General features: G+C 48.6%; 1 protein-coding gene across 1 annotated transcript in view; it reads right to left on the bottom strand.

Annotated features, from left to right (window-relative positions):
* The window catches only part of Adcy1 (adenylate cyclase 1), a 149,749-nt gene extending 128,369 nt beyond the window's left edge, over positions 1-21,380 (bottom strand). Inside the window, exons 1-2 of the mRNA XM_015490297.2 lie at positions 21,214-21,380; positions 4,808-4,957 (exon numbers count right to left, since the gene is read on the bottom strand). Coding sequence (XP_015345783.1) covers positions 4,808-4,921 — 114 coding nt within the window. The 5' untranslated portion in view covers positions 4,922-4,957; positions 21,214-21,380. The remainder of the gene's footprint in view (positions 1-4,807; positions 4,958-21,213) is intronic.
* Between the last annotated feature and the right edge of the window lie 6 nt (positions 21,381-21,386).

Genomic DNA, 21,386 nt, shown 5'->3' with positions numbered 1-21,386 from the left:
TGCATCTCACTCCTGCACAGGCACAGACCCCTCCCAGGACTGGGTTCCACTGCCCAGATCTTCCAGGACCCCAGGTGCAATCCCAAAACTCCTCCCAGAAGTAGAAGGAGTCAAGTTCTCCTCCTGGAACTAGGGTGCATGTCCCAGGTCCTTTCCCCCAGCATCAGGTATGTCCTTCCAGATCCCCTCCAATCACCCATCATGTTGCCTTAACAGTCTACATGGGTGGAGAAGGCTTTAGAAGCAACCACTGGATACAACTGTGCCATGAATGGAACTTACAGTCACATAGCTATCTGGTAGAGGGTCCCTCGCCTATTGCTGGAGGAGGCTATGATTTCATGTTGATACAGGGAGATTGGAGCAGAGCTGCTCCCTCATCTCCAGAAGGCCCCCTGGACAGATGCAGATTGACCATGAGCCCATGATGCCTGAGAACCCAGAAGTTGGAAGGCCTTGCTGGGTCCTGGTGCTGCCTTACTTCTGCCATCCCAGAGACCAGGCATCTGAGTCCTGGGTACCAGCCCACCTAGTAGGATAGCCTTCCTGAGATACAACACTAAGCTCAGAGGAGATCCAGAGAAAAATACAGCAAAAGGAGGGTCTGCAGAGATCTCAAGGTGGAGTTGGGAACTCACAAAAGCCAAGTCCTTACTCAATACTCAACTATCAGAACATGAGCTCTACTTTGAGGCAACAGGGGAAACCATGAAGGAAACTATAAACACTAAGGATTGAATTTTCATATAAAGAAAAGCCAAGCTAGGGGAATGGACCGAGAAAGACGGGGCTATGGACAGAGTGTTGCCTCTCTGTGGTGGGGAGAGCTGTGCACACAGCTCATATGAGAGTCAAGTGTACAATTAATAAAGAAATACAGATGGTGAGTAGAGGTGGCATCAGTAATGGGAGGGACAGGACAAGCAGGAGGGGCCACAGCCTGACACAGAGAGAGAAAGAGACAGACACAGAGAGGGAGATGGATATGCAGAGACAGGGGAGAAAGAGAGAGAGATACACAGAGAAACAGAAATGGAGACAAGGAGAGAGAAAAAGAGAGAGAGAGGATATGAAGAAACAGAAAGAAAGAGAGAAACAGGAGATGCAGGAGCAGAGACAGGAGACAGAGACAGAGAAACACAGAGATGGAGACAGAGACAGAAAGAGAGACAGAGAAAGGAATATGAAGAAACAGAGAGAAAGAGACAGAGACACAGAAAAGGAGATGGAGAGGCAGAGACAGGGAGAAAGAGACAGATGCCGAGAAACAGAGAGATGGGACAAAGAGAGACAGAAACAGAAAGAGATACAGAGATAGGGATATGAAGAAACAGAGACAGAAAGAGACAGTGACACATTAAAAAAAAACAGAGAAAAGAGAGATAAAGAGAGGGAAAGATAAAGAGACATAATGGGAGGCAGAAGAGGGAATGGGAAGCGAATCAGATGCAACACACAACACCACTGGCTGCTCACCAGAATCCAACCCTCCCTGGGCCTGGGCCTGGCTTTCCCACCCCCAGGCTGGGCAGAGCACGTAATCTGCATTTTTAACAGGCTCCCTAGGGCTGTTGATGGCATGGTCCAGACAGAGCACTAGCATTCCAGGGAGAAGAGTGTAATCAGACACTGCTTCTTAAAGATATATAGGAGTACAACCTTTAGGAAACACTCAGGAATTTGGGGGAGAAGCAGGTTATACTCACTCACCTAACAATGCAACTAAGAGAATATTTGAAAGCTAGATAAATGCAGACGTGCAAGAAGAAAACTTTTTTGAAAGCATGGCATCTAAATATCAGAAGCTGAGAACACTGGAGCATATGTACTAAGGGGAAGAAGAAACTGTTGATTTAAATCACATTTATAATGCAAGTGGTGCAAATGAAACCATTTTAATGCAGAAAATAAAATTCTTTATGCCAAGGTGTCAAGTATGTGACAAAAGAATACACATAAAGACAAAACCTTGAAAAGAGGGCATTCAGCTGGATTAATGGGATTGGGTGACATTTACCATTTTGAAATTTCCTGCCTGAGCCTAGCCTTCCTCATCTGTAGAGCTAAGAAATAAACCCTGGCTCCCAGGACTGCTAGAAAACCAAGTAAAGCTACACCTTCAAGCAGCCATAGCTAGAGGAGTTTATTGCAGCACTATGCACAAGAGCTAAGATATGGAATCAGCCTGGGTGAACGGACAAAGAAAATATGAACAATGGAGTACTATTCAGCTATCAAGAAGAATAAAGCCTGGCACAGTGGCACATGCCTGTAATCCCAGGAGGGATTACCTTGGGAGGCTGAAACAGGAGGATCACAAGTTCAAAGCCAGCCTCAGCAATGGTGAGGCACTAAGCAACTCAGTGAGATCGTGTCTCCAAATAAAATACAAAATAGGGCCAGGGATGTGGCTCAGTGGTTGCAGTGCCCCTGAGTTCAATCCCCAATACCAAATAAAGAAAGAATGAAATGCTGACATTTGCAGCAAAATGAATCGAACTGGGGGATGTTAAGTGAAACAAGACATCCATTTTATTTAATTTTTTAAAATTTTTTTTAGTTGTAAATGAACACAATACCTTTATTTTGATGTGGTGCTGAGGATCAAATCAGTGCCTTCCATGTGTGAGGCGAGCACTCTACCACTTAGTTATAGCCTCAGCCCAAGGCAGCCATTTTAGAAAGACAATTGTAGCATGATCTCTCTCATATGTAGAAGCTAAAATGTAGCTTCTACATATGAGAAGAGTGACTGCCAAAGGTGAGGAGGATGGAGGGAGGCTGGGCAATGGGACCTGAAACAAACTTAGATAAAAGCAATAAGTTCTGGTGTTCCCCATCATAGTGGGGTGACTACATTTCACAACCTGTTATACATTTCTACAAAAATCTGTTAGACACTAACTCAAAGGCTCCAAACATAAAGAAATGACTAGAAGGAAACGTAACTACCCTGATGCAATCGGTGCTGCTACATGCATGTGTTGAGATGCCACAATGGATTCAATTGATAAGTACATTCAATTAATATGTTCATCAAAAAATAATTTAAAAATAAATAAAAACAAAATAACCTAAAGGGATATAAGAAGAAAACTTTTTTTTAAAAAAAGTAACATACTGAGAGGCAAGATGATCTACAGGAGAAGCAGCAAAAGTCAGAAAGAAATGAAAATTGACAAAACAGAGGAAGTAGGAAAGAAAGGTATTGAAAAGGAGATGGCAGGGAATCAGAGAAAAAGAAAGGGTGGTTCAAAAACACACACAAGGATGACCCACAAAAATGCCTGCTTTCTCCAGCACTACAGAGGATATAATTTAAGGGAGAAACAGGGTTTCTAAAGATTCAGTTCTGGAATCTCACTGAGGAAATAAAAACAGGGTCAAACATTTCTTAGAAAGTACAAAAAGATATTGCTACCAGTGTGATGACTCTGGTCAAGGCAGAAATGCTCAGGACACAGTCTCAGAAGATGCATGATTTACACACACACATGAGCATGGACACACATACAGTATACAACACACACACGTACATGTACACAGATGCTAACATACACAGAGAGAGATACATGTACTCACATGCAACCACACAGACATATAAACATACATAGATATGCACATGACATAGGAACACACAGTCCCATTGACATATGTGTGCATATGCATACAAATGAAAATATGCACATATCCACACATGCATATCTACAAGTATGCATGCACACATAAACACACAGACACCTACTGTCCCCCACAGGTCCATCCACATGTCCAAACACAATCTAAACATATGTGATCTATTCCTCAATTATATCCAACTTAGTAGGTTTCATTATAATGCATACACATGAAAAGATGTTTGTGCATATATTTAAATTTACAGTAAGTGTAACATTTACAACAAAAGTAGAATACAGTTGAGAACCAGATGCTGTGTTCTTCCACTTCCTTGACAACCACACACCTGAGATATTAGCGCTGTATGCAGAGGGCCTGTGAGCCCCCAGCTGGGAGAAGTCTGAATCCTCCCAGCAAAGGGGAAGCCATGATGCTCCAGGCCTCACCCTGAGGCTCACCCTTCCCTGGTCACCTGTGGACAGAGCCTATGCAAAGACACACAGTGCTGAGCCACAGGGGATAAGTAGGACTAAAGCACGGCTCCTCCAAGCCTGTTTCACCTTGAGAATGGAGTGCCAATCATGCCGCCTTAGCAGGCCATGGCAAGAAGTCCCAAGGAGGGTGCTCAGGTCATGCTAGAGCCTGCCACTGTGAACACTAAGATTCCTGCATAGCTCCTGAGTACCCTAGGAATGCCCAGGAATCAGCCAAGGCCAGAGCTGGCACATGCCTCAGGTCCTTGCCCAGAGTCCCTCAGGCCAACAACTCAGGGCCAGCTGCACATTCACATTCACATAAGGTGTGGCCAGGACCAATTTGGTCCTTCTAAGGCTAGGTGAACCATTTCCTGCTGCATCAGGGACATTATGCACACAAATGCCACCCCCAATCACTATCCCATGGCTCACGAGCAACTTAGCCTCTGTAGGAGCATCAAGCTCAGGCTTCCCATCCACTAGACTAATAAAATATGGAGGGTGTCTCCTCCACAGCCCCACATGCTAATACATAACACTAAGAATTGCAGGCCCTGTCACCAAGAGGTAAACTGAGGCTCAGGGAGGACAGATGGTGGGTAGCTTCCTTCACTCCATAACCACAGCTGCCTCTTGTCTGCCGACTGACCCAGGTGCCTGAAGCCCTGGGCCAGGGACAGGCCAAAGGGCCTGTCCACTCTGCTCCCACTGACCTGTTTCTCGTTCTCATCCTCCAACCGTAGCCGGTCCTCAATGCAGCTCCGGGCTTGCAGAAAGGCCTTCCTCTGAGAGCGCTCAGTCAGGATCCGCACGAAGACGCCATACATGTTCACACCCACGAAGAGCAGGGCATTGGCGCCAAGCTGCAGGGAGAGCACAGATGCAGCATGTAGAAGGGGCACAAGCCATCCATGGAGCATGCAGAGACTCCCTAAAGCCCCACAACCAGCCCCACAACCACCATAGCCATCAAAGGCTTCTGCAGGTGCCCCCCAGACACACCATGAAGTAGGCTATCAGCTGAGCAGGAGCAGGAAACACACATTTTGTCCATCCAGGCAGTTGGCACATGCCAAAAGATGTCACAGAATTGAGTGACATCAAAGTTTAACATTACGGGCTGAATTTTGCCCTCCCCAAATTCCTATGTTGAAGCCTTAGCCCACAGGACCTCAGAATGTGACAGTATTTGGAGATGGGGTCTTTAAAGAGGTTACCAAAGTACAATGAGATCATTAGGGTGGGCCCTGATCTGATCTGACTGATGAACTTACAAAGAGCTTAGGACAAAGACACAGAGAAGGAAGACTAAGAGGCCTCAGAGACAAGATGTCCTTTTACACACCCAGGGGAGGGGTCACAGAAGCCGCAAACCCTGTCCACACATGGATCTTTTACTTCCAGCCTCCACAACTATAAGAAAGTAAATTTCTGTTATTTAAGACCCCACTGTGTCACTGTTACGACAGCCCCAGAAAACTAATATACCTAGAAGATATAAATGTGAAGAGTGTCACTGTTCACAAAGACTGTATAGAATGCTCTAAAAGGTTTCAGGGAAGACGAGTTGACAAAAATAAAACCCAAGATGTTGATCTGGGCCTAAGGTAAACAACAACCCAAGATGAGGAAACTGCATCCTAAGGTCCATCTCCTGCTCTCCCAGCTCTGAGGGCCCAGTTGAGGAGAATCCTATAGGAGCCCAGCTCCTAGGTCTACAATGATGGCCAGACCAAAAGGGATGCCCCGTGCTTTGGTTAAAAGAGGACCCTAGGAATGCAGCTTCTATTATTTCCTGGCCCTTGATCCAGCTCTAATTGAGACCTCAGAGGACTAAGAATGGAACTTCACAGGAACTGTCAATAGCAAAGAGGACTTCCCTGCCTGATCTCACCTCCAGGTCTGGTGGACCTAGGACTAGGCCTTGGACCCCATGCTCCAGACTTGACTGCTGCCCCTGCAGGTCTCCTCATGTGGTCTGTCCCAATGTCTTGCAGACCACAGAGGCACCTCTTGCATGATACATAGCACCATAGCAGCCCCACCTCCCAGCAGGGGATGCCCACCTTCTACCCAATATAGTTTACAAGCACTGTGTGAAACAAGGGTCTACCATTCGGCTGTAAAAGTGAACAATTTCTATGTCTGATTAAACCTGGCATTTCTACCGCTGCCCCAGGGAGTAGAAATCCAGTTTCCAAATGTCACTGCTTTTTACAGATTAGCCACAAATACCCTGAGTCGCAACTGTGTGCCACACACTATTAAACAGAGAACAAATGTAACACAAACACAGTGGCACATGGAGCAGGTGTCCATTGAGATAACTCCCAAGAGAAATGGAAAAGTTGCCCTGATAGGGTGGGAGGAGCTACAGGAAGGGAGAACTGACTAGGGAGCAGGTAGGACAGCCAAGACAGGGACAGGTCCACAGAGAGAAGACAGATTCAGGGTTTGGGCACCTTTGAACTTGAGGTGTATGAGATGACCTCGGCTAAAGCAAATTAAAATGGGGACCAGGACTAAAGATACCCTGAGCCAACAAAGCCAGTCAGGCCTCATAAGTGACCTTACCCTTGGCTTGATTTGCAAACACAGGCAAACCTTAACTTGAGCTGTTTCATGTGTACCTATACTAAAAGAAAATAGAACATAAGCTCAACCAATAGAATAAACAGTTTATTGAGGAACTTTCCAATGGTGGAAATCAAATAAGCAGCAATATAACTGCCACCAGACTATTTCTTTATTTTGCTTCTTCAATCGCCCTTAAATTCAACTCTTTGTTATCAGAACATTAGCCCATTGCTTTCCTAGATTGCATGATCCACAATACCAAAAGGAAAAAAATTAAACCTCTTTTGATTCAGTGTTTTTCAATTCATGAATTGCACCTGCCAAACTCTTTAAATTTTTATTGTGCCTCAATTTACTCTTTTACTCCTCTAATGATGCGCCCAAAGGCTGAAAATACAATCCTGGGATCAACAGCCACATGTACTCTAGAAACACATTAGAGCATTCTCAAAGATGTGACCAGAAGAGAGGATGAGGAACATGAATCCACAGGCCCCACAGAATGGCCATCCTGTACATGAACCTTCCTCTACCCCCATAGAGCTGGTCTTTGTATAGCACGACCCACCCGGTAAAGTCAAGCACATGTCCACCTCACCAAGTGGAGCTGGCATCAACCACAAAATGCAGAGTTAGTTGGTTGTCCTTCCTAGATGTCAACACCCTGACCACAGCCTCCTCCAGCAGGACAGTGGGAAGGTGATCTTCATGAAAGGGTCAGAGAAGGTGGAAAGACATCTGCTATGGTTTGGGTCTAAAATGTCTCCTGAAGGCCATGGGTTAAAGACTTGATCACCAACCTGTGGCACTACTGGGAGATGGCAGAAACTTTGGGAGGTGGGGCCCAGTGGAGGAGGTGGTCCTTGAAGGCTATACTTGTCCCCCAGCCCCTTTCTGACACACACACACACTCTCTCTCTATTTCCTGGCTGCCATTACGTGAGCAGCTATATTTCACTGCACCATCCCACACACGCCCAGAAATAATGGATGCCGAGTGAACACAGAATGAAACCTTTGAAACCATGAGCCAAAATTAATCTTTCTTCCTCTAAGTTAATTTTCTCAGGTATTTTCTCACAGTGGTCAAAAGTTGCCTAATACAACACCCAATGATTTGGTTCTTTCCAGGTCCCTGAAAGTCATCATGGTGACCCTGAAATCCCCATTATGACACTGATTGTACAAAGTGACCCTGACCATCTCACCATAACCTGAGAGAATGTGTGACCTCGAACATTTCCATGTGACTTTGAAAATCTACCTGTGACCCCAAGCAATGCTGTGACCCAAACATCTCCATGCAATATTGAACATTTCGCTGTAACCTGAAAATCTCAATGTGACCTGAAAATTTTATGATAATTGTAAATTCTCCATGCCACCATGAACATCTCACTGTGACCTTGAACATCTCCATAAGACCGTGAGCATCTCACTGTGACCCTGAACATCTCAATGTGACCTGAACATCTGTGACCCTGACATGCCATTGTGACCTGAATATATCCATACAACCCCTGACTTCTCTTACACTGTGACCTAAATATTGGCCATTTCTCTTTTCTTTCCATGCCTTTTATTGAGCTTCATCACAGAGTGGATAGGATTAGACCCAACTTTTTCCATGAATAGGAAGGACAGAGAGCATCTTATAATGTATTAGGTGCTCTGAATTGCCATGTTAAAAAACTCAAGATAACTGCTGCAAATGGATGTTTTCTTTCACGAAACCTTGATCTTCAATTGCATTCCCTGTGGTTTCCATTATTTTGTCCTAGTCATAGTAAAATCCTTGAAAGTAAAGTTCTGACCAGCATTTCTGATTACACCCTTAGCATTCCTACAGATGGTTCCCTGGCAGTCTGTTCTCCTGGTGCAAGGACACACTTTGCTAATTCCCTCCAGCCTTGTCTGCTGCTCCCAACAGCCCTGGAGATGGAACATTGGGTGGCCAGTACTTCAGAGACTTTGCAGGACCCTCAGCAAACTGGGATGGACATCAAGGGCACTGGGCAGATGACCTAGAAGGCCCCAGAGGGCCATGGCCTTATCCTCCCCTTTCCCTCAACAGAAGACAAGAGCAGTAGCTAAAAGTTGAGAGGCCAGGCAGGGCAGGTGGGGCCTGAGGGGCAGCAGCACTTCTCAGTACAATGCAGCAAACTGTTGAAACAGATGGATGCTGAAAGGAGAACTGGCTGGTCGCCGGGCACCACAGGCATCTGGAAAGGGCCAGAGGAAGGAGCCAGGCCATCAGGTGAGTTGATAAGGCCGGAAGAAGGGCCTGCACAAAAGCATACCATTCACAGTCTAAAGGAAATGAAAAGCAGGCAGACCCCAGCCCTTAAAATAAAAACTATGATTAAGAATAAAACCTCCCTTTTGAGATTTGTCCGTATCTAAGCTTCCTTTCTCCCATGATTTCCCCCTAGAACACAATGGACTCATTTTACAGTATATGAAAGTGGAGTCAGGGGCATAAAAATCAGCTGGAGCATTTGTGTATCAAAATGACTGACAAGTCATTATAGACCATCCCTAACCCACCAAGTGGATCCAAAGGAAAAGACCCCACCAGCTGCTGAACTGAAGGGAGAGGAAGCCTGGCTCCTACCCTGCTGACTGGTCACTGCTGGAGCAGTGGATTCAATTCTGGCCTTCCTCAAAGGCAATCTGGTCCAGGTGGTATGCATGCCACCTCTGTACCCATGGGTTCTATGGCAGCCCAGCACAGAGAGGACCCAAGCTGCTAGTCTCAGTATGGACACCCTCTCTACCATCCCTCCCTCTCCTTCTAAACAATCCCTATTCCTTCTTCAGTTAGTTTTCTCCTAATCATTTCTTAGTGTCTAGGTCACTGTGGGCTCCTACACTGTGAGCCTAGGTCTCATGAATGGATGTATCCAAGGAGTGTAGCATGGTTGAGGACCCTCGGTTTACTGCTATATAAAGAAAGGAGCCCCCATCTAACCATCACGTGCATGTTCCACACCATAATACAACTTCTGCCCCGTGCGCTCAGGAAGCTCTTTGTGGACCACCAAGGATCAAGCTGATGTCCCAGACATTCCTGATGACCTCCACCCAGACAGATGGAAGCTCAGTGTGTAGCACAGCAGAGCCACTCTGCTGAGAGTCTATTGGGATGGGGGAAGCACTGGAAACTATTCCCCATCCTCCCTTACATCCCCCACCACATCCTGTCCCACTGATCACAGATCTCATTCTTTAGACAGACACACTGAGTACAGAAGAGAGGACAGGATCTCCCAGGCACCAAGATGCCTGTGTACTCGTCTGCAGTGGTCCAAGGACCTGCCCAAACAATGCCCCAGTGAGCGAGGCAGATCCAACACCTAGACCAGAACTCCCACCTTAGAGAGGTCAGCAAGAGTTTAAGAATGCTACATTTGGTCCTCTCCCCAACAGGATGCAAGGCTGGCTGGCAACACCAAAGGGTGAACCCACCCATTCAGGGATGAGCACAGAAGCCTCAAGGGACCCACCCAGCAGGCAGAGCCTGGGGAAGAAGGGCTTCCTGAAGAACCAGCTCAGTGAGGCTCCACAAGTTACATTTAAGGAGAGGGTCCCATGAGCAGGAGGCCCTTTCTATGTACTTGGGCATTAAACCCAAAACATCACAAGAGCCAGCTCCTCACTGCAGGAGGGGACTGCAAGCTGGTGAGGGAGGAGGCTAGAATGGTCTGTGAAGTAGCAAGTTAGAGTTTGAGACATCAGGTGAACTTATATTCAGTTCAATTCAGACATGAATGGGCACAAACACAAATATCTGCAAAAGTATGCATGGGTGTGTATTTTCTAGTTCTGTCTGCTGACAGAAGCAAAGGCACCCCAACAGCAGTGAGGACACCCAGGGCCCACATCATGATATAATGCAAACCTCCAAGAGAAGAAACAAGGGTTGCCTTCTTGGGCTGGGGCAGAGAACACAATGACAGGAACCTGGAGCATCATGTAGTGCCACAAAGCAAGGCAAGGCTTTTAAAAAGTCACACATGTACAACGATGGGGTGTGTCAGAGGACACAGAATAAAGATGAAAGAGTTTTGTGTAGCCAGAGCTGGGACAATCTGAGCCACAAAATGAAGTAGCAACCCAAAGTGAAAAATAAACATCCACAAGTCCATACTGATAGAAACCAATGGCTGAATAAAATGTGAACAAAGGATAAGAGACAAACAGGCAAACCCTGGGCGCATTCCAAGTCATCCGCCACGACTCCGCCCTCCAGGAGGTAAACTCCCTACTCCCTAAGTGTGGGCTGGGCACACTGCTTCCTCTCAAAGAGCATGATGTGGAAAAGAAAGATAAAAATGGAGCACTTCAGGGTGTGGAGAAGCCTGGCAGCAATCATAGCAGCTCAATGGTGACAAGTCACATTGACAGATGTGGAAGTGGCACGGTGTGATGAGGGCACTCCCCTCCCAGGGCTTCCTGCAGAAAACCCAGCACCCCAGAATAAACATGAGAAGACAAACCACCAGACATGGAATAGCCACTGGATAGAGAACCCTCAAAGTCACTGCACTAGCACCTGGGGCAGCCTTGAGATGTCCCACAGTCCCTGAAGCAAAGGCCTGTCCCAACCTGACATCATTATCTCACACTCCCTGGTACCTACCCATGAGACCCTATCCACATCCAGGAGCAGGTGCCACTGCCCAGTCCAGAACCTGTGAGTCCCTTGACCTCCCTCTCTATCACCTCACTTTCATCAATTCCTGCCTGAGGGCCCCAAGCCACCCACTTCTCTACCCCCACACTGGCCAGCACAACCCACACTGGGATGCAACTGGATGGAGTCTGCTTTACAAAAGATCCTCTGGGCAGAGCCCTACATCCCTGGCATGCTGGAGATTGTCAAGAACTAAGCTCACCCTTTCTCTGCCCACCATGCTCCACACAGGTATTCAAGCTTGTGAACATGCATGAGTCCATGTCCTGCTCTACATACGCCACCATGTGTTCAGCACATGGTGCTAGGCAGATCATACTCTCAAGACCTCTCCCCTTGCTGCAGCCTGTCTGCAGGTTTCCCTCCTTCACTTAGTGACCTGCTGATCCTTGGATTGGGCTGGGTAGTCCTCTCTCATCTTGTAGTATCCCCATTTAACATTACCCTACTCAATATGCAAACCTCACCATTGAACCTGCTCCAGTTTCAACCCATAGCTGCCTGGGCTACACTCACTTTGGACATGGAGCCTGGGCAGCATATGCAACACTGTGGGGATGAAGAAACCAATGGGGGCTGACCCAGACCAGCTTCTGCCAGAAAAGCGTATGCAGGCAGGACACAAGACCCTGATCCAGGAAGTGCTTTCTCACATCAGCACACAGGGCTTTAGCCACCTCCAGAGAAGAGGCTGATCCTGCACACTGCTCCCCACACCACACTGGACACATTCTCATCACAAATACACTGACTGCCATCAGTTTTTCCCAGACTCGTGGGCATCTGGTCAGTGGGGTCAGCCCCACCTCATCCACAGGCCCCTCAGTCCTGCCTATGGGCATCCATCAATGGCTGGGTGGAAAATGTAGTGTTATTTTCTTTGAACAGTAGCTGCTTTTGCAACATCATGCACAAGTATGTTTTTAAATTAACCTAATTGCTTGCTAGTTGTCTGTTTTTGAATTAATAAGTGTTTTAGAATTAGCATCATTTGAGAGAGGTTTGGCAGAATGCTGATCACTGCTGGAGCTGGTGACAAGTACTCAAGGAATCACCTGCCCATCTCTCTACTTTTGGGTATGTTTGAATTTCCCATAATAAAAGTAAAATAAAAACAAGTTTAATAACAGGAAGGAAGGAAGGAAGGAAGGAAGGAAGGAAGGGAGGGAGGGAGAAAGAAAAGAAAAGAAAAGAAGNAAGGAAGGAAGGAAGGAAGGAAGGAAGGAAGGAAGGAAGGAAGGGAGGGAGGGAGGGAGGGAGGGAGGGAAAATCTGGGGAGTCTCCAGAGAGCTTCTGTCCACGGGTTTCTGCCTTGTGAAGAAATGGATTCTCACAGAGCTGGGGAAACAGGCACTATGTTTCTTGTATAACCCTGGCCCCCCAAGGCCAAGGGAGTCCCAGGTGTTATGGTCCCATGCAGGAGCTGTACTTGCCACCTGCTCCCTCACAGTGCCCCTCTCTCCTCGCACATCATGTACACCTATGTTTTTAACTAAGGAGAGAGAGAGGAAAAGGTGTACATGTGCACAGTGGCTCAGGCATCTTAGGAAAGTTAAGAACTAAAGGCAGAGACTCAGATCTGAGGCCCTAAGCAGTGAGCATCCCAGGACAGTTCCTAGCAGAGACAAGCAGCTCACCCCAGAGCTCAACACACATATTCCCAGAGGACCAACTGAGCCTTGCAGAGAGGATAACTCTGGCTCAAGCTCACCCACCAGGCCTTCAGACAGTCCCACTTCAGACATGTCCCCGCCCCCATCCATAGCATCTGTGATGTCTCCACACCCCAACCCCTTCAAATACCTGGACACCAACAGTGGCTCTGTGCATTGCTGACCTTTGAACAAACTATACCCAAGATATGACCACTCCACAGGGTCCCATCAGGGAAAAGACCCTACTACCCAGCACCCAGCTCATGATCAGTGCTCAGGAAACATTTGTGATGTCCAAAAGTGGAGATTAAAAAAAAATAAGTAAACATCAAAGATATTTTCAAACCTACAGGATAAACCAATGATTCCTAAATCGTGATCATTCAGTTAATTGTTCACACAGCAGGGCACACAGAATTGGAGAAAATAGCTGTCATGGAAAACAAGTTCAAGGAGCCAGTTGTTCAGATCCTTCACTTTGATTTAGGAAGGCAACAAGTTTTCTTAACAGGAGGTTATTTCTCTTCTAAGACAGATGCAGGCAAAAGCACCAAGAGAAATACACTAACCATCTCCAAGAATAGCATCACCAGGCTCGTTCCAGCACAGGCTCCCCAGGCTGGCAGGTGCACAGTGCACACCTACAGTGACCACTCAGAATGCTCACTGCTGCAAGTTCCCTTAAGGAGCAGGATGTTTTGGAGTGGCTGCCCAACTCCCAATGCATACCTACAACTGCTGAGTCTCAAACTTTCCACTGCCCTCCCAAGAAGACTCAGATGTCCACTTGCTATGATAACACTGTTTCCAAGGATTGGATGTTAGAGCTAAGAAAACCCACAGGCACCCCACAGGCTGAGAAGCAGCCCTCCTGATGGTATAGGCAGGCAGACAGATAGATGTCCCACAGTGATTCTTCTCTTGGAAAGGCTGAATGCCAACCACAGGCTAAGACCTCTAGACCCAACTTTGTACAAACAGGTACTTTGGGACAGGGAGGTACCTTCCAAAGAATGCGGCATTATACAGATTTACCAAGATAGACCAGGGCCTGCTGCAAGGAAAGAGCAGAGTCAAGAGGTCAAGAAGGCCATCAGGACTGTTGAACAGAGCTAGCCTACGGACCACAGCCAGGATCCGACAGCAAAAAGTGGCCAGGCATGCTAACTCAGTCAGGGCACTACCATGACCTGGCCATCCTCCTTGCCCCACGTGTATATCCCACATCTCCATCCTTGGCCATGTGGTCCCTTGAGCCCCGCAGACCACTAGGTGAGCAACAATATCCCATCTATCAGAAACATCAAAGCTTCAGGGGTCAAAGCAGTGGGTATGCACCATACACAGCATGTGAAATGACATCAATCAGATGAACCACACTGCTAAGAAAAGGGCACTGAGGTGGCCAAGCACCAGGGAGGGAGTTGGGCCAGCCAAGCACCATGCATATGTATGTGCATGAGCACTGTCTCAGACTGGGCCACTTATGAAGGCTGGAAAATCTACTTGGAGAGGGGAACACTGTACTCTGAGAAAAGGGTTGGTCTGTATTTTAGAGTGAAAACGAAAGTTGTGTTCAGATTCAAAATGTGCTACCAGGGAAGAATTTCTCCTCTGCAGGGCTCAGAGGATGGGATAGAACTCCTGATACATCTAGGGACCCTATTACACCACGGGTGGCTTCCTATCCATCTATCCCTGGGGTCCCCTGAATGTTACCAAGTGTTCTGCACACATGTGCACACACAATTATACATGCATGAATGCATGCACACAAAACACACACAAATATGTGAACACATGGACATGGCTGTGCAGAGACACACATGAACATGCACCCATGTACATTTCAATGTGTAAATAAGCAGGCACATGCATGAGCACACATGCACACACACAAACACACATGCACACGCACATGCACACAGGTACCACATAGGGCACCACCCCAAGCACTGCATCCAGGCTCTGCAAAATCATGTCAAGGCTTGGGAATCAGGTAGTACAACCCTCCCTCAACTCTGAGCTTTCTTCTCAGCCTTGATAAAAGGTGGGGCAAATACCCAGCTAGAGATCAAAGCAGGCCCTGCTTCCGTCCAACCCAGGGAGAAGATCATCAGGCTCTGTGCTGCCTTCAGGACAAAGCCAGAGCTCGGCCCCTAGGTTGGCCCCCATTCTCTTCCTGAGACTTGTGTGTCTGCACAGCACATGGGAAGGACAAGGTGGGGCCTTTTGGGTTAAGAACACATAGGCTGCTGGTGCCCATCTGAGAAGAAAGTACAGGAAGATGATGAGTTTAAAAGGACAGGGGAAGAAGCCCAGGGAAGGAGGAGGACAGGAGAAACAAAAGGACCTCACACAACTGAAGGGACTACTGCCATGGATGGGCTGGGGGAGACAGAGAAGGCAGGCTCACCTTGGCCTAGGTCAAGTAGTAGGAGGTCCCACTCCCTTCCCCACCTAGGGCTCTGGGGTCCTACCCCTAGTTACTGTCCCCATGGCCCTCAAGTCTCACCTGGACATACCCAATCTCCTTGATCCAGGCAAGGACTGAGGTTTGTATCCTTGCTCTATAGACCCTGGGTTGCCCAAGGTCATGGAATTGGAGGTAAAGGAGGTAGGCCTCAGCTGGGTTCTCTGCCCAGGAACTACTGAGACTAGAGGCATATAGCACCCTTTGGGGGGTGCTGCATCTCTTTTAGAGATAAAGGTGGAGCATCTCCCCCCAAAAGAGGTGCACATTAGCCAGGTGTGGTGGTGCACACCTGTAATCCCAGATACTTGGGAGGCTGAGGCAGAGGGATTCCAAATTATAAGCCAGGCTGGACAACTTAGCAGGATTCTATCTCAAAATAAAAAGGGCTGGGGATGCACCTCAGTGGCAGAGCACTTGCCTTGATTGCGTGAGGTCCTGTGTTCAATTCCCAGCACCACATACACACACAAAAAGAGGTGCATATCAATAAAAGTGTGGTATATGAAAAGGAATGAGTGTAAGTGTGCAGGTAGGTATGTTTATGTGGATGTATGAATGTATGTGTGCAAATGTGTGTTAGTTTATGAGTGTGCTTGTGTGTGCATAAGTGTTGTGAGATCATAAGTGCACGAGTGTGTGTGTATATTTATGCATGTACATGTAAATGTGTACAAGTGTGAAAATGAGTGTAAATGCACACAGGTGCTTGTGTGGGTATGTGCATCAAGTGTTATGAGTGTGTGAATATGCATTGGTGTGTGTGCTTAGGGTTTGTGAGTACACGTGTGTGTAAGTGTAAGACTGAGTTTGAGAGTGCATGTATGGGAGTTTGTGTGGATGCCGGTGGGTTTGTAAAAGTGTAAAGTATATGAGTGTGACTATTGTGTGAGCATATGTGCACATGCATGAGTGTGTATGTAAGTGTAAGAATGACTGACGTGTGTGTGTGTGTGTGTGTGTGTATATATATATATATATGTGTGTGTGTGTGTGTGTGTGTCTGTGTGGGAATGGGTGTGGTAGGGTGGATGGGTAGACATGTGTGCATGTGTGTGAGAGCATGAAGGAGTGGAACAGACATGATTCACATCCTCAGCCAGCGTAAAGCAGCATCCTGCAGAGCAGAATACTCTGCCCTTTACCTCATTCAGACCCTAAGATAAACAGAAGCCTATGGCTGTGAGAACAGGTTCTCCCCTAAGAAAAGCTACACTGCTCTTCCTGTCCACACTGGGGCCCTGCCACTGCAGCCTCCCATGCTACCTGGCTGGCTGGAAAAGGGCCAGCCTGACAGGATGGACACACACAGGCTCTCTCCATGGGGACACCACCTCTATTAGAGCCATATGGCCCACTCTAACTGTGCTGTCCTACTCCTGCCGTTACAGTTGATAAAGAACAGACAGAGGACTGCTATCTGCATCATGGGGTCTCTCCTAGCATGTGATCTAGACCAGCTTCACTCTGACGCTTGACAGTTCAGGTTCACTAAATCAAACTAGCAGGTCACCAGCTAGGAACAGCTGCTGAGAGTAAGTGGCATGGCTGCTCCCCTGCCACTGAGCCCCGATGGCGCAGGCAAGAGGAAGAATGCCCGCCACACAATCCACATACAGTATCTGGAAGATGCATCTGTCCTACAAACCTGCAGAATGAACAACTGTTCCCACTGACAGTGGAGGAAACTGAAGCAAGGGGATCATCCTGTGCCCCAGGTCACACTGCTACACCAACACACCTGAAGTGCAGGGGTGTTTCACAAGCCCACCTGTCTATCAACATCTGAGCCACCCGGCTCCACCCCTGCAGGAACCTATCAAGCCAGGGAGCTCAGCCCTGGCCCTCTATCCCTCAGAGACAGGAAAGGGACAGCATCCAAAACCATGGTAAGCCCCAAAAAGGGAATGCTGATAGCTCTGATGGCAGGCAGGGATGGGGTCATGCAGACATCTGTGATAATGTGGTTTCTTTTATTCTGCCTGTGGTTAGGAACTCAGCAGAAACCAAAATATATTCCCTTTGTAATGAAAGGTAACCATATTGACACATATTGTGTACAAGGCAATAGACCTCTGCCACTTCAAAAATAAAAAAATAATAGCAGTAATCCTGACTCACAGCAGACAAAAAGCAAGCATTTGGGGGAGGTGCAGAGCAAGGTAGCACAGGGAGGAAGCTCAGAGCTGGGAGAGGTGGGGTCTGCCTTCTTTGCTCTACACACAGGAGTGGGCAGGGCAGGAGAAGGACCACTGAGGGAAGGGACCTTGAGCCAGTGAGCCCAGTACAGGGCACCATTCTCCCAAGGTTCCCTTTGCCCTTCACTAGTATTCCAGGGCAAGGACCTTTTCCAACACACTCCTGCTTTTTTTTCCCAACTCCCACCACTCCCTTGGTAACCCTGAACATGTCCACATCAAAGAGTCTGTCACCTCCTCCCTCAGAGACTTTATTAGTACCTAGAGTGAGGGGCATCATCAGAGGGCCCATCCCATTCCCACTTCTTGCCCACCCACAATGTCCCACAGCTCACAGGGTGCTTCATTCATCTCCAGCCAACTCCAACACTCTCCAGTCCACCTGGCCAGCCTTTTCCCATAAATGCTTTTAAACAGGATGCTATCAATTCCAACAGTAGCCCAATTAAACAAAACAAAAATGTATTTTGTTTAGGTACATGAATGACCTGAGAGCAAGGGACTGAAAGAGGGAAGAACTCAGGGCACAGTTAAGGGCACTTCCTCTCTGCTGGGTCTCAGGGGGAATAAGGCCATTTCCCTAAAGACCTCTGTGCTCTCCAGGGCATCAGTATCAAGCACACCCTTTGGGGGAGGGGCTAGTACTAGCTACATGTGAATAGCCATGTACCTGGCTTCCACTTCTCTCCACCTCCCAGTGTCCTAGGGCTGGCCTGGGTTCTGTGTAAGAGGAACTAGATGCCCTAGAGCATAGGGGCCACATACTCAGAGCCTAGTCCACCAGAAGTGGCACAGGAATGCTGTAGGAGCTCCAGGAGCCTCCTTGCAGACAGAAAGTGACTGAAAAGAGACATGTTCCATTGCACAGAGCAGGGACTTGAATGAACCCAGGCCCTTGTGTAAAGTGCAGACTTTCTCCAGGCCTCTTCAGGGCTATCCTTGACAAGAAAGCACTTGGGTCTGAGATCCGGGGAAAGCACCTCTCTGCTAAGAACATTGACCTGACTCTGGAGACAGCTAGTGCTTTCCTGGTGCTTTCATGGGGCTCAGCACTAGCAACGCCCTGCTACATATGCAGCAGGGACAACACCCCTCATTCTGTCCACCTTTCAGTCTCTTTGGGGGATCCACCCCTTGCCTGCATGGTTACTGCCTCCCTAGAGTTCACAGCTGAGAAGGAAGCACTGTCAGCAGGTGAGTGCACTGCAGGGTGACAGGCCCAATGGGAGGCAGCAGAAAAGCAGAGAGGAGGAGCAGAAATGCCATTGCTCCCTAATGCAAGTGCCACCTTTCTCCCTCATCTCAAGCACAAAGTTGCAGAGCTCATTAAGGACAGGCTTTACAGAAGAACTTTGAAGAAGACAAAAATCCCTGAGGGATCACCTAGCCCCTCCTCACTATAGGTTTCTCTGCATTGATCTCCACCTATTTGTCAATATCCTACCAACCTGTAGTGTGGTATACGAACATTCTTGAGGCCAAAATGATTAGAAGTGGCAGAAGATTTCCAATATGTGCTTTTCCACTATGGATTTTTCTCCTTGGCTACACTGCACTGCAGAGGGACTGCTATCCCTTTATATAGGTGGGGAAACCAAGACTTGGTGAGGGAGGGGTTTACATTGCCAGGGGAGCTAGTAGCCTGTATCTGCTAAGAATCCTTGCCCCCAGGATAGGCTTTCTCTTGCCCTCCCCCCAGAGTAGCAGGGGCTCCTCTTACACCATGGGGAGGGGCAAAGACACTACTGTAGTCTCCCCTTCTCTTTTATAACCTTTTCTCTGAAAGGAATGCCTAGAGGCTGCAAGGGAAAATTCTTTTAAAAGAAAACAATTACACAGCCTTTTATGGCACCTGTTGACTCCCAGATGTGCACAATGGAAGCATAGCCTGATGGGATCCCTGGTCCCCTTCCCACCTCCTAGCTTTCCTGGCATCTGTCCTCCCTCCCCCTCAGAATGGGGAGGTTATCTTGTGGATACAGTCTGGCTGTGAGGACCAGCATGAGGCTAAATAGAGGTAGAAGAGGGGCCAGGGAGTCATGGGAGGATCCTTCTGAGAATGGTCATAGAAAGCTCAGGCGCTGCCCAGAGGAGGCAGTAGAGGGGCATGCTGGAGAACCCTACCCCCACACACAACCCTATGGTTTTGTTCCTCTCTTTTCTGCCTTTCTCCTCCCCTTTTCTCTAACTCTGGTCCTCACCCCTACTTCTCCTTCTCCCACTCCCAACCCCCTCCTTGCCAGTTCTGCTCTACACATTCTCCCTTTTTCCTCCTGTGCTCTTTGCCATGGGTCTGAGCACATTCCAGTCTCTCTCTGACCTTAAATTGCAAGCCAGATGTGCCTGCCCTGTGCCTAGTTGTGCATCCCATGGCCCCTCTGCCCAAGTGTTGCCCCTCCTATCAGTGTCTTGGGTGTTGGTCTTCAGATCCTCTGGGTCTTTGGGGGATGATCCTGTTGGTCCCCCAGGCAATACTGTCTAACACACTATCTCACACACCTCCCCCACCACGTTATTCTTGCCCAATTTGGAATTTCCCTCTGTCAAGCTTCCCCTTTGCCCCCCCCTTCTCTCCCCATCTGCCCCCCCCCAACACACAGCCACGTTCTTTCCTTAGAGGGGATCCCCAACCCATCTGGTTCACACCACCCTCCTGCTAAACTGCAGTCAGAGACAAAAACAAAACCATCTCTCTGCACCAAGTGGTGTGGGCACCAGGGAAAGCTCCCCATATCCCTGGGAGCAAAGTCGCTTGGTCCATCTCCCATCAGGGTGGGGTGGCCTGATAGAAACAGACGCTTTCAGAGTCCAGAGGAGCCCGCAGGAGTCAGACGTCCTGCGTCCTTGTCCTTGCAACCACCACTCCCGCCAAGCTAGGAAGACAGTGACAAAGTTCCAGCGTTGCGGAGCCAGGGTCAGGGCGATCGTGGAGTGGGGCGGGAGGAACTGGAGGTGTGTGACCTTGGCAATACCCTGCTCCTTTTGGACCATGGCGGGTCCACACGGGACGACAAAGTCCCCCCCCCCCTTCTACCCCGGGTCCTCAGGGATGAGAGGTGAGCCCCAAACGCGCTCCAGGCAAGCGAGGGAGGAGCCTCGGGCTGCACTCCAAAGGAGGAGCCCGGCCAGGAGCCCGCGCCCCTTCCCACTTTCACCCTCTGTAAGGATGGGTTTAGTGAAACAGTAGTGAATCCTACTCTTGCCCCTCCTGAACGCTCACCATCCGCCCGACCTTGGCCAATCCTCCCCTTCTCCACACCTGTCTCGCGTCTCCACATCGCACGCCCAGAGCCGCTTTGTGGACGCTATCTCGGGAAAAAGCCCGGGCTAAGTGCTAGTCCCTACTGCGTCCCCAGCTTGTTGAGTGACCTTGAACAACCACCCCCCATTTAGCACCTCAGTTTCCCCACCCGCCGGGTAGGAAAAAGTGCGCCCAACTCTGGGCACTCCCAGTCCCGCTAGGCAGGTGTGTCTCAGACCAAAAGGAAAACGAGGGAGGGGGGCGCGTGGCAGCACTTACCGTCCTCCAGAGACGCGGGCGCTTGGCGGGGACCAAGGTGGCTGTGACCAGTAAGTGCGAGGCAGCCACCACGAGCCCAAAGCCGATGGCCAGCAGGCTGCGCACGGGCAGCAAGGCATAGGAAACGAAGGTGACCAAAAGGAGCTGCCAAACCCCCTGTTCCGCGGCGGCTG

Source organism: Marmota marmota, unplaced genomic scaffold (genome assembly GCF_001458135.2).
Source record: "Marmota marmota marmota unplaced genomic scaffold, marMar, whole genome shotgun sequence".
In the NCBI taxonomy this organism is placed as follows: Eukaryota; Metazoa; Chordata; class Mammalia; order Rodentia; family Sciuridae; genus Marmota; species Marmota marmota.
The sequence above is the reverse complement of the archived record's forward strand: the minus strand, read 5'-3'. Positions and strand labels throughout refer to the sequence as shown.